The 15,676-nt window shown below is 37.2% G+C and overlaps 1 protein-coding gene across 1 annotated transcript in view; it reads left to right on the top strand.

Moving 5' to 3' along the window:
- The first annotated feature begins 215 nt into the window (after nt 1-215).
- Nucleotides 216-15,676, top strand: part of TOX (thymocyte selection associated high mobility group box) — a 381,802-nt gene continuing 366,341 nt past the window's right edge. The window contains exon 1 of the mRNA XM_036741561.1: nt 216-771. Within this exon, the coding sequence (XP_036597456.1) occupies nt 673-771 (99 nt within the window). The 5' untranslated portion in view covers nt 216-672. The remainder of the gene's footprint in view (nt 772-15,676) is intronic.

Genomic DNA, 15,676 nt, shown 5'->3' with positions numbered 1-15,676 from the left:
CTCCCCGCCCCTGTCCCTGCCTACAGACACCCCCCCCACCCCCATCTATGAAGGTGGAGAGAATAAAATAAAACCAGAACTTAGAGAATTCAATAAAAAAAAATACCTACAGCTAGAAAACTAGTTAGTGTGTGTCGGGTTGGTGAGGGGAGTGGGTTGGGGTGGGGGATGGGTGGGGAGGGAGGGGGGAAAACAATAAGTACTTGAAGTTACCTGCCCTGCAGCAGCGGCTACGGCGGCGGCGGCGGCAGAGGCAGGAGAAGCAGCAGCAGTGGCGGCGGCGGCGGCGGCGGCGGCGGCGGCGGCAGGAGTAGCAGCAGCAGCAGCAGCAGCAGCAGCAGCAGCAGCAGCAGCAGCAGCAGAGCAGCAGCAGCAGCAGAAGGAAAAGGAGAGGAAGAAGAAGAAGAAGGGTTTGTTTCTGTTGCAGACATCTGCAGACTGGTGCTTTTTTGGAAGAGTTGTGCGTGTGTTTTTTTTTTTCTTTCTCTTTTTTTTTTAAACAAACCTCAAACGGATGTGAGGAGAGGAAGGTGTTTCTTTTACTCCTAAGCCCAGACACCTCTTTCTGTTCCTTCCAATCTTGTTTTGTTGGACAGTTTTTTTTTTTATTGAAAGGAAAGGAAAGGAAGGAAAGGAAAGAAAAGGAAAAGAGTTACTTGATGTTTGAGTGAAATGGACGTAAGATTTTATCCACCACCACAGCCTGCTGCCGCTCCCGATACTCCCTGTCTGGGACCCTCTCCCTGCCTGGACCCCTACTATTGCAACAAGGTGAATTGTTTGCTTTTGTTTCAGCCCTTTCCTTGTTTGTTTGTTGTTTTTTAAACCGTTCCTTGGGTTCACGGGAGTGGGGTTCCTTTTTCTTTCCTTTTCCCCCCTAAATGTAGGGGTGAGGGGTTGTTATTTTGTTGTTCTTGCCTTACTGGTTTGCATGGAGGGAAGCTCACGGTGCTGTGTATGTGCAGACTGCCTCCTGAGTTAACTAACGCTCCAGCTCGCAGCCCACTAAAGCCATTCTTGCAGTTTGGTAGTAAATATTGTAGAGAAGCTCCGGGTGTTTTCAAAACACCACGATTGCGCGGAAAGTGACAGGATTTGCTCTGTACGGTTCCTTCCTGCTGTTCCGGAGTAGAGGGACGCCTGCCGAGGTTCGTCTTGGAGCCCTTGAAAAAGAACAAAACCCCGGAATACTTTGGGGGTGGGTCTGGGATAAGTAGGGGACTGGTGGAGAGAGTAAGAGAGGGAATTCCATTTTCACTTCCCACACCACCCCCCTCCCTGTTTCATCCTAACCCCTTCCCCCTTCTCTCGGTACTGGCAGACCCCATGTGTTCCTTGCCACCTTTCTGACGGGGAGGCATTATTATTTCGAAAAGGAAGTAATTATGGAGCATTTAAATGTATATACAAGTGCTTTTCCCCAGTAACTTAGGGTTAGGGAGATGTAGTCCCCCAGCCAACCCCTCCCCCAGGCAAACTCTTTTGTTTTCACAAATCAAATCAGGCTGTTAAACTCTCGATTAGCACGCCAATTCACTTGTCAGGATTCACGCGGCTTAGTAGTTTAACAGTTTGGGGAAGATAGGACCCCCGCTTAGGGTGCGAAAGGAGATGACAAGTTTGTTCTGAACTGGACAAGCCCGACTCATTAGTAGCCTGCAAAATGCGTTACTAATTTCCCTCCAACCTGATTCGGTCAGTGTTGGTCAGGCTTCTAAGGAGAGAAGTTATGCGCAATGGCAGAGGGCAAGAAGGTGTTTCTGGACCGTGGGGTGGCCAGCGGGACCGGAATACTTCGTGCCCACTTGGCTGCAAAGACACCAGAGGACTTCGATTACCTTTGGCCAGAAGCAAGCCAGGATGATTTTCAGTGTGGTTCAGTGGAGTAAACCAGCTGGCGTTTATTTATAAATGGATCGCACTTTCTTTGCCTTTGGGGAATGTTTCTGCACATGAATAAAAAAGATTGTGGGAGGAAAAATTATCAGGAAGTGATTCTCCAAAACTCCCCGAACATACAAGCTTCAGCAAGGAAAGCAAATGATGAATAAGCAATACTAGAGTCAGTGTGTTTGTCCGTCTTTAGGCTTTTGTTTCAAATGTCTGAAAGTTCCATAGGAGGGACTTGGACAAATAGGCTAGCCAAGTTCCCTGCAAACACTTTTCTGAAATGCTGGTCATTTACCTCAGCTGCACAGTTTCTGTGTTGTTCCTTTACCAAACTGATGCCTCATAAGCTTTGGAGCAACTTATTCCAGAAGTGGTGAGATGCTCTTCAGTGAAATACCTTGGAAAATGTTTGTGTTCCTACTTTAGCCTTTAGTGGCGGTTCTTTATACAAGGAGAGAGAGAGAGAGAGAGAGAGAGAGAGAGAGAGAGAGAGAGAGAGAGAGAGAGAGAGAGAGAGAGAGAGAGAGAGAGAGAGAGAGAGAGAGAGAGAGAGAGAGAGAGAGAGCATCTCCATCCTCTGCTCTGCCTTGAAAAAAAAAAAACTACAGAGACTTGTAGATAGAAGCATTAGAAAAGTGAGCTCACACGACTTGGGTTAAGTAAACTACATCTATCAGAACACTGGGAATCAGCCACCCTGTGGCTAAGCACCGGTTGTGGGTTTTTTTAGGGAATATTTGTTAGTCGGTAATACACTGGACTCTTCTCCTAGAGTTGATACTTAAGGAAGTTTGAAGAGTTGACTTGAATAGTAAGTGGAAAGAAGTTTAAAAGTACAGTAAACTTTGGGAATTGGGAGAGAATGAATGATAAACATTAAGGTTGTATAGCTGTTTTAAGTTTAACTTGGGGTTTGCTTTTTTTTAAAGGTGTATTTGTTGTTCTTAATACTTTTGGTTTAAAACAAACAAGCAAAAATTAGTTGCCCTAAGTTGGACTCAGTGAGTGAGAACCCCTTTAGCAGTTAAACTGGACAAACCTTATTAAATCTTGCACTGATTTAAGGCTCCAGAAGGAAGGTAATGGGTTGGATACACATTTTGCTCATCATTCTTAAGATAGTAGGGCTAGATTTAATTTAAAAGTTAAATGCTTTGGAAAATCAGAAATTACTTTAATATATTAAATCATTTCCCAATTAAGTGTTTTAAATAATTTTGGTGGGTTGTGCAGCAAATTGAATAAATTAATTTAGAAAGTCCTCAGAGTTTCTTGACTAGCTCATTGAAGCTCCTTTTAAGTCATGCCATGTATGAAGCAGCAAACTGTTCTTTTTAAATGCAAATTAGCCACCCTTTCTATAGAGGAGTTGCAAGTCTTCTATTTAACTTATCTTGGGCAATAATGGATTTAAAAAATGCAAAGTCATAAGACATACTTATCATAGTTGGAAAAGACTTCTTGTGAATATTTCTCACAGGGTGCCTTCTCCAGAACATCTATTCGTAGCAGTCTATTAAATGTATTTGTCACTGATCCCTGATTATATTAAATGGGCTGAGTAGGTTTGCTAGGCCCCTGAGAGGCAGGCTTCTTTCCCTGAACATTGTGTTTTCCACTCCATCATGATTACCATTGATACAAAACTTGTGTCTAGATCAAATATTTCAATTGCTTAGAAAATATTCAACCATCCTTCATTTTTGTGAAGGTTCCAGTGGCTTCCCACTGCATTATAAAATACATCTAGGAAAGGTATTTGGTAAGAAAATTGTATCTTCATTTAGTTAAAACAAAATAAAACAACCTCAGTTGGACTAATCTAATACATACCAGATTGGAAAGCAATTTGAGTCTTTAAGACTGCAACGAAGCCATATTTTACAGTGAGATAACCTCACTACATTATTTCTACTTTTGAAAGTTGCATTAATAAAGCAAATTATAAATTGTTTATTCTGAATCTGTTACCAGATTATAACTTGTATTTACATATACAATCAGAATTGTACTTTGCCCACATGTTTTTGATACAGGATTACTGTAGTCTATAAAAATTAATATACCACCATCCCCTCCAAGTTCTCTTAAATGAAAGCACAAGTTTGGGTTATACTGGCACCCCTCGGCACTGCTGTTTTACAGATGGCAAAAAAAACCCCACTGTTTTCATTTTTCTAATAAACTCAGCAGAAGGAATTTTCCAAACAGTTCAGCCTAGTTGTGATCTATTTATTGTGAGAGCACATTACACTATGCACATATCTCTATGCAAACTTGCCTCCTTTTTCACACAGTCCATTGAGGGAGAAAAGTGAAAGAACAATGCAAACAATGTTGGTTATGGCAACTGTGTGAGGTATCTCTTATACAAACAGGCAAAATGGATGGTATGCTGCTGTATATAGGTCAACCTTTGAAATAACAGTGTGGCTTAAATACTGGACAGACAGATTTAGACTTGAAGTAACACTATTCACCTCCTGATGTTTTAAGCATAGTTATATTTCAGACATTTATAGATGAATAACATAGCTCTACCATAACCCTGTTTCAGCCAATTAAGACTATTTTAAGTAACATTGTATCCCTTAATTGAACTGAATGTTACAAAGAAATTGGATTAAATGAGCACACAGTATGAGTTCAGTAGTAAAATATAGTCCTATTTATTCTAGTTGAAGATGTCAGATCATCAGTTTAAATATATACCTACACAGTAATAACAGTTCCTTTGGTTTCTCTGTGTACTGTCATTTCTAAAGATTGTTTTCACTGATTTTGTGCTAAATTGGGATAAAGAGGAGGCACTTTTTTGCATTTGAAACTTTGTAATATATTTTCAAGTTGCTAAGTTATCTGCCCACATAAGGAGTAGCAATATAATTATGTTATGACATTACTAATGACAGAGAAGCTGACCTCTACCAACAGTGGGAGGGAAAATAATGGCCTCCACTGTTCTCAGTGGTTACTTTCGTGGAATCATGTTCTATACATCCTTCTTAGATTATTAGTTAAATCAGAAATAAAGGAACACAAATATGTCTTTGCTGATGAGCCCTTATCAAGTAAGTGAATAAGAGTAGGAAATATTTGGAATAGTACCTTTGTGTCAAAAAAGCAACAACAATGAAAATTTATTCAGCTGAAAGAGAAAATTCAATGCATTATTTTTCATATATATACAGAAGAAATGATCTGTTCACAATTGGCCTAGCATTAATTTATGGTACAACCCTGTAACATTATTTTACTTTTCAGAAGGAAAAACCATTATTCATCATCTCCCACCCACCCACTTTTTTTTGTGCACAGGTTCCTTTGATGATATTTCCATAGGATATATTTGCCTTTCAAATCTAGGATGATCATTCTCATTCATCCTAGTTACAAAATGTATAAAACCCAGGGTTCTCAAACTCTCAAAGATAGAATTGTATGTCAGCATTTTATTTTATGTTTTGCTTTTAATATCATTGTTCTTATGGTTCCAAACAATTTAGTCACATTAGCTCCAGAGTGGTCCTGCATATTATTGTGTTTCTCACTGAAACTTGCCTCCACCTCTGGGATTGCTAGGGCATTTATGAAAGTTCTCATACTTTTTGGTACCTTTTTCAAGATTGTTACTTAAAATATACTTGCTTTTGTGTGAGGGGGTTTTGTTTGCTAACTCTATAAGTCAAGAGGTCTTTAAACAGATTTTTAAGAAACTCACAGCTAAGAAGTAGAATATAGTTCTCTTACAAAGGCTACAGATTAAGATACGGAAGCAAAAAGAACACAAAATTCTAACTTGCCTATCTTGGCTTTGTTGGATACTTTATTATGCCAGTAATCTGAAGTTTAAACTTCTTTGTAAAGGGTTATCTCTGTGAGCTTTGGAAAGCAATACTATCACTTTAAGATAGTTATTCTATAAGCTGTTTAGTATTTCCACATTTTATGATTCATTTTAAGGGGTATGGAATGATTTTTCATGAAGCAATTTGATCTTTTGCCTAGTTAGCAAAAGAAACTGCAATATCAGAAAACTCTCATTTAAATATCTTCTACAGAAACTAGTGCTTATACAAGCATGAAGCTTCAAGCGGGCTTTAGTAGGAGTGGCATAATTTATATGGCAACAAAAGGAGCAAGGTATGGAAGAATTAGGGACATTTCCAGATTAAAGATTCACTTTGTTCAAGGAACTGAGAGTTCTAGAGCTAAGTTTTTTGGAGCTGGTTGGGGTACTTTGGTCCTCCCAGCAATCTTGCCTTTTTGAGAAAGAGATTTTATGAAAGGAAGGGGGCATGTTGAAAAATGTTACATGGCAGCCTGTACAACTTTATTACACTATAATTTGAGAAAGCCAACTCATCTTCTGTCTCCCATCTAATACTACACATTGGACATGCTAGAGAGTTAGAGGACCTCTTGGATGATTCATGTGTTTCTTTCCTTGCCGTCTACTTTTTTCCTTTAGAAGGATTGTCACCAGGAGTTTACCCATGTGTCCCATGTTCCGCATTGGCCCTTAGCAACTCCTTTTCTTTAACTTCCCAAATCAGAATATGGGGACAAGTATTTTTGGCTCCTGATATGTATATTCTCTCACCTCTTCATGGCCAGGATGTGTTGTGTCCATTTTGTGACATGTGCTTTCTTCTCTTCTTTTCATTAACATGATTATTCTGGTCAACTCTCTCCTTTCACCTGTTTCTTACCTTTCATCTAACCATCTTTCAACTCTTATCAGTAGAAATCCACTTCCAATCCACTCCATCTACCACACTGAATTTACAAGTGGAATGAAAAAAGGCCATGAGGCATTCATTCAGTAAACATTTGTTAAGTTCCTACTGTATGCAATGCACTGTTCTAGGCTTTAGGTTCGCAAAGAAAAAACAGTGACACACATAATATACTATAATTTAGAGATGGAGTATTATAGTGTATAGAGTTTTTGGAGTCTGAAGCCCTGCATTCAAATCTTTAATCTGACACCTATCAGCTATTTGCCGTGGAAAGTCACTTAATCCATAGGGCTACAGGTAACTCTCTTAAGATTTTAAATTATAATGAATTGCTGATCTGAGTAAATGAAGAGAGTCTTTCCTCCATTGGAAATTCCATACATTGATGAAATCATAGGTGTGATCCTTCCACCACCCCGCCCCCACCCCCATATTAATGAAGGAAAGGTCCAGAGTGATCTAGGAAGATGTGAGGAGAGAAAAATATTTCCAGCTGTTGGGGTGGAGTGTGGGACCAGGGTATCAGGGAAGGTTATTCAGCCCCTCAGTACTGAATGAGAGACAGCATGGCTTCTCATTAGATATGGCACAGGACGTAGACTCAGGAAGACTTGGGTTCAAATCCTGCCTCAGACACTTTGATTCCAGGCAAGTCACTTGGCCTCTTTCTGTCTGTTTCTACATTTGTAAAATAAGGTGGTTGTACTTGTCCTGTAAAGCCCATTTTTAGGTCTGATCTGTGATCCTGTGATTGTACTAAGCAACAAACTAGTGGAGTATTATACATCTAGAACTATATGGCAGGTCAAGAGTTAACTATTCCAACCAACCCTCCCATTTTGTGCATAAGGAAACTGAGTAATAGAGAATCTAAGTGACTTGCTCAAGTTAGTAAGTGTCAGAACTGGCGTTGCATGATATTATGGCAAGAACATTTGAAAGAGCACCAGGAATCCTAAATTCTAGTTCTAGCTTTGCCACTGATGAGTCTTAGGCCCTTGAGCTGGAAATTTACTTTCTTGGTCCTTAAAAGGAGAGTTTGAGTACATGATTTCTAAAGTACCTTCCAACTTTTAAAACATTGTGGTTCAATATAATTAAGATGTTTTAAGAAGTAAATTTATTGTCCTAAGGTATTGTTAGTTTGTCCTCATCAGTCCCATTCTCAAAAACTTTTAATGACTCCTAATTACTTACCATATAAAATATATACTTTCTAACCTAGCATTAAAAATCATCCTTTACAATATGGCTAAAATTTACCTTTTTACATTCCTAGTGTATTCTCTCTCTGTCTGTCTTTGTCTCTGTCTCTCTCTGTCTCTGTCTCTTTGTCACACACACACACACACACACACACACACACACACGTCCTGCCTGATACTTTTATGTTTAGCTTGCTCCATTCCTGTAATACTCCCCAAGAAGAAAATTCTTCCTTACATTCCTTCCGGGCCCAGCCCAAATACTAGCTTTTCCATGCAACCTTTCCTGATCCCTTTACCTATGAATTCCATTAAATTCAGCAAGCATTTATTTAAAAAACTACTATATATTGGTTCTATGCTAGATACTAGGGTTACAAAGATAAACCAAATAGCTCTTTCCCTCAAGGAACTTATATTCTATTAGAATAGAATAAATGATTGATCTCTCCCTCCTTAAATCTTTCGTGCTGTTCTGTTTGGCCCTCTCTTTATAATATAATTTATATTAAAGTTAGTTGTGTACTTGTTCCCCCTCCTAGAATGTAAATAACTTGAAGATACTTGGAGATATGGCGGGACTGTCTCTTGTTATCCCCAGTGCCCAGCATGCTGCATTGTACATGAAGCCTCAGTTAATAGATGTTGCATGAATTGAATCATTGAATTTTATATTTGAGATAAAATCTTCACAATTATATTGAAAGAATTGGATTAAAATTCCTGATATAAAAAAAGTCTTTGACTTCCAAGATCATACCTTAAGGATTTATAGCCGACATACTATTTGTTTGTAAGCGAATATAATATTGTACCTATATTCAAGATGTGAGTAGTGTTTTCCCATTCATATAGCTTTTCTCTCATCTTGTACCATGGCAAGTTTGAAAGGGAATGTCAGCATTTCTTGGCCAACGATTAGACATCACATATAGAAATCTAGCCCTGTATCCATATTTGTATTTTTAAAAATGGAAATCAATAATTGTGGATATTGATCAGATGCATTTCAACATTAAATATTCCATTGTCATTCTTTTTTCTTTAATAGTAAAATGATCTAGATGGCACCATGTAGGTATATAAAACTTTACCTTTTTTTGTAAGTTAGATTATAGTTAATCACAACTGCTAGATCTTATAGTAGTATTAATCACAGCTATAGTCTTTGTTCTAATTAAAAATTCTGACATTTTAATGGTCTAATTCCTGATATTTATTTACACTGAATGCTTACAAGAGCAACAACTTAATGTAACCCTGGCCTTGCAGGTATCAGTCACTGCAACACCACCTACCCTTTATCTCCATTCTACTTTGAAGTTAACCATATCTCAGGGTGAAAGAGCCTATAGCAGACCTCCTATTGTTGGTGGTGCCAGAAGCAGAGACAATGGTTCTTATTTTTGATCATGAATTTTGTTAAATGGACTAACTGCTGGAAAAATAGACTGCCAAGATACTCTGGTTTATACCTACCCTAATGAATTTGAGAAATTTTTGTTAACAAAATTTGTTAACTTGGCCCTGCATGCCAAGTTTTCAACCTAAAGAGCAATTTCTCATTAAAAACAGTTGAGTTATAAACTGCTTAAAAATGTGGTTTATAATGGAAGTGCCAACAGACTGTTAATTATAGCAGCACTTCTATAATACTTTAAGACATGGAATTCACATTAACCTGAATGAGCTTTTCCTGGTTATAACATGTTTCCCTACAGCATTCATTTTGAAAATGGCAACATCGTAATGTTCTGGGCTTAGATGCTGATTGTATAGCAGGAAAAAGGTTGGGGGAAGGGTGAGGGCCAGAATGAAAATCTGCCTTTGCTCATGGCGGGGAGTGCCAATATTTTCCAATATCTTTTATTTTGATATATGAAGAGTTTAACTTAATTAAATTTTTAAAGTTAGCTTTTAAAACTCTATCCTTGCATTTTCATTTTACATATGAAACATGATTATGTGTATATGTATGTGTGTGTATATATATATATATATGCATATCCACACATATCTTATACTAAAGGTCATTTTAATCCTTTTTTTTTTGGTTTGCCTGTTTTTCATTTGAGTTGTTAAAAGTGATGGTACAATAGCCAAGCATCTAATATATTTCATTGCTAGGTTATAAGAAGCACTTCTCTGTGACTGTTTTATAAGATTTCTTAGATAAACGGCAGAAATAGATGCCAATAGCTTTGTTCCTTCCTAAGAAAATACAGAGCATTCCAAGTTACAAAACACACTTGAATGTAATGTATGTCTGACAAATCCAGGTTAGTGCAAATGTCAGATTCTCTTAGCATTCCCATTCTTGACTGGTGTCGCCCGCCCATCATGTTCCTTTTGAAGGGGGAAGGTCTTTCTCACAGTTGTAGGTTACCTAACCAGAGAGGCAGATTTTTATTAAATCATATTGTTGTTTCCTATGGTTATGAGTGTATTTGTAGATCATAATGCCTGAAAGGCTATGCTGAAGAATCTTGGAAGAAGAAAAAGTATATTAGCTTGTGGAATAATACTCTGGTTATCACCTCTATTTAAGGAACTGAAAGCAAATTCATAGCTAACATAATATTCTGAAGCTAAGAAGGTCTAATCTAAAAGAGTCCTAAATCTAGTCCCTTTTGGGGACACTTGTGGAGTTCCTTCTGAGTGCATTTGGAATGGAAACAAACAAACAAAAACATTAAAGACCAAATGATGAATATTCCCTAGGCAAAACTAAAAAAGTTGGGGAAGGAGATCTTTGGTTCCCAGTTAGTCTCCTTCTTTAGCAAGCGTAAACTGAGTCTGTATTATTTGATAAAGCAGTGTATGGCTGGTATCTGAAATCTACCACCAGGTCTTTGTGGAGTACTCTGTCTCAATCATGTTCAACTTATTCAATGGAGGGAAAAAAAGTATTTGTTTGTCTCAAGGAAGCAGCATGGTAAGTAAAGATTAACATCGATACAGATAAACAGTACTTTGGAATTCTTTGTTGAAAGATGTTCTGTATGAAAGGTTTCCTCTTTCCACCCCAAATTATGCCCCAACAATTCTCTTGGATCAGCTAATAGTGTGCAACATGCCTTCCCTCCACAGCTGGGAAGAGAAAACTATTGGCATTTCCTGTCATTAGGTTAGCCGGATTCCCCCAATTTCCCCTCTGATATATGGGTCAGAAAAAGGCATGAATTGTGAAATATAGTATATGTAAAACAAAGTCAAGAGAGAAACAAGTGGGCTTGGGGAACTGGTTTTATCACTTTGGAACACATTTCCCCCCTTTTCCCCCTTAACTAGTGTAACTTATTTAATATATATGTGGTTGTGTGTATAGACATGTATGCATGCATAAATGTATATATACACATAATTTTTGCATATATCATATATATATAACATACAGTGTGTATACATGTATGTATAGGCAACAGTATATGAGTTGGTTGTCATCATACCACATTACAAATGAATTCTGCCTCTATACGCTAAGAACTCCAGCCTAAGATGCTAATAACAATTGTGGATAGGGGGAATATTAATAATAAAAAGGCAGGATAACCTTTCAACAAAAAGTATATTTTATCATTTGGCAGATGCAGTCATGAACATTAATCATAGAAACCTGCAGATAGTAGAAGCTTAATATCAAAGCTAATGATTTATTTTATGTTAATGACTTTCTGCTAGGGCATAAAAGACTGCTCATAATGGACTCTCAGTGCTATGTTCAGTTACTAAGGCTAATGGGATAATCTTTCCTTTCCCAAAATTAAGCTTTTTGAAGTAAATTATGCTGTTACTTTTTCAAGTTAACTCTTGAAAAATTTATTGCAAAACTAATCTTTTTAATAAATGCCTAAAGAAATAAAAAGAAAAATCCCAAAGTAGCTTTTCTAGTTCATTAACAGTTTTACCTAATTGTAGTGAGAAAATTTGCCTGTATGCCTTGCTGTATTTCTAAAGGTTAATATTCATGAACTTGTAGCGCTAAGTAATTTTACAGTTTGTCTCAGATGACTCAATCCCCCTTTTGAGATAAAGAGCCTACAAATACATTGGACAAAAGAAGAGATTTCCAAAGATTACTAACCAGTATTTTGCTACATGGTAGTGAAGTATTTAGTTTTGCATTGGGAAGTTTTAAAAATCATGTTTACAATTAGTTATAACCAACATTATATTTCAATAAGAGATAATTTGCCTACTAAAGTTCACATAATGTGCTAATCATGTCTAGTGGTTAATAAAGGCCTCCTATCTCACTCCCCTGATGGCTATAAAAGGCTATTATATTCATGGCAGCAGTTCAGGTACAGCTGCTGTGTGTTAATAATGCATCATTGTCCCACTAATAAACACAGCAAAGGTCAGCACCCCCAAGCACCTAAACTACCTATTCCCTTCCCAAAATATTTATTAACACCTTAAAAGCTTATCTTTTCATTTCATTTAGCCTCCTGTCAGCTAATTCTCAGAGCTACTTGTGTGAAAAAGGTTTTGCAACCTAAGCTAGGTTGTGGACAGATGAATAGATATCCATATACTTATCTTTTCCTCCTAAACAGTCTTTCCCATCTCAACGATCAATGGATGACTTAGTTTAGGTTTATTGGAGTCGTGAGCTTCTTTATAATTAACTTGGTGTCTTCTCAAATTAGGCCATTTTCAGATTTTATATGTTCATTTAAGTTGACATTCAGAAGAAAAGTGCCTTCTCAATAACCCAAATTATTTAAAATAAATATAATCAAGAGGGGGATTGGGGAGGTAGTATTTAACCTCTAAATAGACATTATGGAATTGTCATTAAGTTTACAGATCAGATAGGCTGGTGAAATATTATTTTCTTAATTGTCCTTTTGGCATAGAAAAGCAATAAGAGTAAAAGCTTTTTCAGCCCATATTTTCTGCACACAAAGAACATGTTCATATGGGATTTCCATTTTGCTAGGAAATCATGCAAATCAATAGACCAGCACTTATCTGCTTTAAAATTATGTATACAAAAATTTATAGGCATAGTGATAGTGTAGTTCTCTTGATAGCCTCAGTTTGTCTTGGATCTAATCCTGGCTATTGTGTCCTGAGAGAAAAGTCAAAATGTTAACTGAGCAAAATCTCCCTTTCTCATCTTGTGTTGCTTCTGTTTTCTGTTACTTATTTTTGATAACCCTGTGTTTTTCCCTATATGACTGAGAAATCTTTAGTGTTTAAGTAACGAAAAAGAGACAAAACTCCAACAGCATTTCCACCATCAAGAGAAATTTTTAAAAAAAGCCAAAGTAGTGGTAGGGTTTCTATTTGTGTAGCCCATAATGTACTATGGTACATTTGTCATGCTTTAAATATATAATGCCTACAATAAAATATGTACAGGCACAGTTGTGATATATGAAGTCTCTGGCTCCAATGCCATTGTTTGTAGTCTCTACGGTTGTCATACATTGTTCTTTGCACATCATACCCTTACAGCAGATTTTGACACAATTTCTAGCTTTCAGCCCTGCACCATTTTCATTGCACAATATACATGAGTTTGACAGGGTGTGTTGAGGACAACTCTGGCAAGCAATTGATATTTTGAAGTGGCAAGCGTTTCAGCAGCTGCCTGCTTGTGAAAAAGGAATGATAAGATATACTGTATTGTTAGTTTCAGGGAAAGCATTAAGGTTTAAGCTCTGTAAAAATGTACACATTATTCGTCAGTGGTGAAGCAAGCCTTTTATGTTTTTTAGAGCTTAGCTCGCTGGCTGATGTGAACTAGAATGACATTGGTCAGTAAATGAATAGGAGTACTTTGAATTTGAACTGCGGCCAATTTTGCACCAACAAAGGAACTGACAAAAGAAAGATTTTATGTGAAATGCAAAGCACAAGCAATGTTGGGGGGTTGGGGAGGGAAGTTGGGGGGAAGAGAGAACAAACACACAACAGAAATATTCTTTAACATCACTTTATAATGATACCAAATAGTTCAAACACATCCATTTGACATGGCTCATCAGCTGCAATCTAAGCTGTTTTATCTAATGTTCTTTACAAACCTGTTGTATACACATAGGCTTTTCTAATATGTTCATATGGAATTTACAGTGTTTTTCTAAATACCGCGCTATGCCCTGAAGGCGTGTTGGCAGAATATCAGAGCTGTCCATGCTGGAGCTCCCCAGTCTCTCTCTGTCTGGTAGTGGGGAATGGTAGCTTAATCAGTTGTGGCACTTCCAGTGTGTAACATTCATTAGTAAGGCAATTTGTCATGACTGTTAATAGTCAGGATGCATCTGCTCTCTCTTCAGCTACAGAGTATGAGAAGTAAGGAGGCAAAATATTTCAATATCTGGTACTGTTAACTCATTTAAAAATCATAACCCGAGATTGGTTGCTCAAAACAGATACAGCATCTGATTAACACACATACTACGTTCAATTTTTGCTGTGCCCTGTTTTTATGGATTTATAACTTTAAAGCACACTAATATGCTATTATCAAGGGCATAGACATTGATTAGATATTCAACAGAAACTAAGTTATGGGCCAGGGTGTCTTCTATGTTCATCTGGAAAGAATTTATGTGCATAATATTTTCTATAGAGCATCATAAATTGAAGAGTATGATGCATGCAGTATTTCTCACATATTTCATATTCTCCTAATGATTAATAAAGTTGCCTTCCTGTGTTACTTTCACAAGCTGGTCAGCTACTTTCTATGCCATCTTAGATATCTTAGATAAGTAGATCAATGTGCAAAGTTTGTTTTTACAATCTAGTCTATCACAAACTTTAAAATAGATTGGAAGATGCATTTCTCTCGGAAGCTCTCTTTTAAGAGCATTGTTCATTGTTCTAAATGTGAAAAGTTAAATAGTTTCTTCCAGTCAAAAAGGTTAAAATTTTCAACATATCTCATATTTTCTAGGTATTACATCACATAGCCTCCCATACAAAATCTTTGCTGACACATTTTTCATTTTTAAGGAAAGGCCTTCAAATTCAGAACATAATGATTTCTTAGAAACTGAACCCAATCTTGGTTTAAAAAAAAAATCCGTTCTTGCGAGTAACAAAAGCTGTTACTGTTTAAGTTCCTGTTCAGCGGTTAGTTGGTACGCTTCACTGAATGTTGTCAAAAAGGCTTTTCTCTTGATTGACAACCCGGTAGGAATGTGAATGGAGATTTTAATTGCATATCATGTGTGCATATCAGAGTGAGTGAATTCACTGACTCTGCTTAGCTCCATATCTCTGCAGGTCAGCCGTGCCAAAAAATGCTTTTTCTTTTCTTTTTCTTTTTGTAATGGCCATTTTTGAGAGAGAGAGAGAGAGAGAGAGAGAGAGAGAGAGAGAGAGAGAGAGAGAGAGAGAGAGAGAGAGATGTGTGTATAAGTACCATAGTCATTCCTTATTCATTTTCTGAAGGGGAACACTTCGAGTCCCTATAGCCTCTGCTGCTTGAAAGTAGAACCGAAATCCATTTGAGCAATTTTTACTTTTTACACCCATAATTTATTTGGATGATGTAAAGTCATTTCAGTTACACGTTGGGAAAAGTCTGCCAGACCATATTCTCCTTGTGTCACTATGAGAAGTGTGTTTATCTTTCTCCACCCCCTCCTTTTTTTTTTTCCTGAAGAGTACTTTGAACAGACTTTTTTTTAAAGCAATGGAAAAAATTACTGAGGTCAATTGCCTTTTAAAATCTAGCATCTTAAAGGAATTAAAGTGAAAGATAAAGTGGTGAGATTCTCACACAAATGAATGTGAATTTAAGTAGGAAAAAAAACAAGAGATTTTACTGTCCTGCATGACATTAAGAAGTATACTTAAGCATTGTTCTTAGAACAC

This window comes from Trichosurus vulpecula, chromosome 1 (genome assembly GCF_011100635.1).
Source record: "Trichosurus vulpecula isolate mTriVul1 chromosome 1, mTriVul1.pri, whole genome shotgun sequence".
Taxonomy (NCBI): Eukaryota; Metazoa; Chordata; class Mammalia; order Diprotodontia; family Phalangeridae; genus Trichosurus; species Trichosurus vulpecula.
Note: the sequence above shows the minus strand (reverse complement) of the source record. Positions and strands in the feature narration are given on the sequence as shown.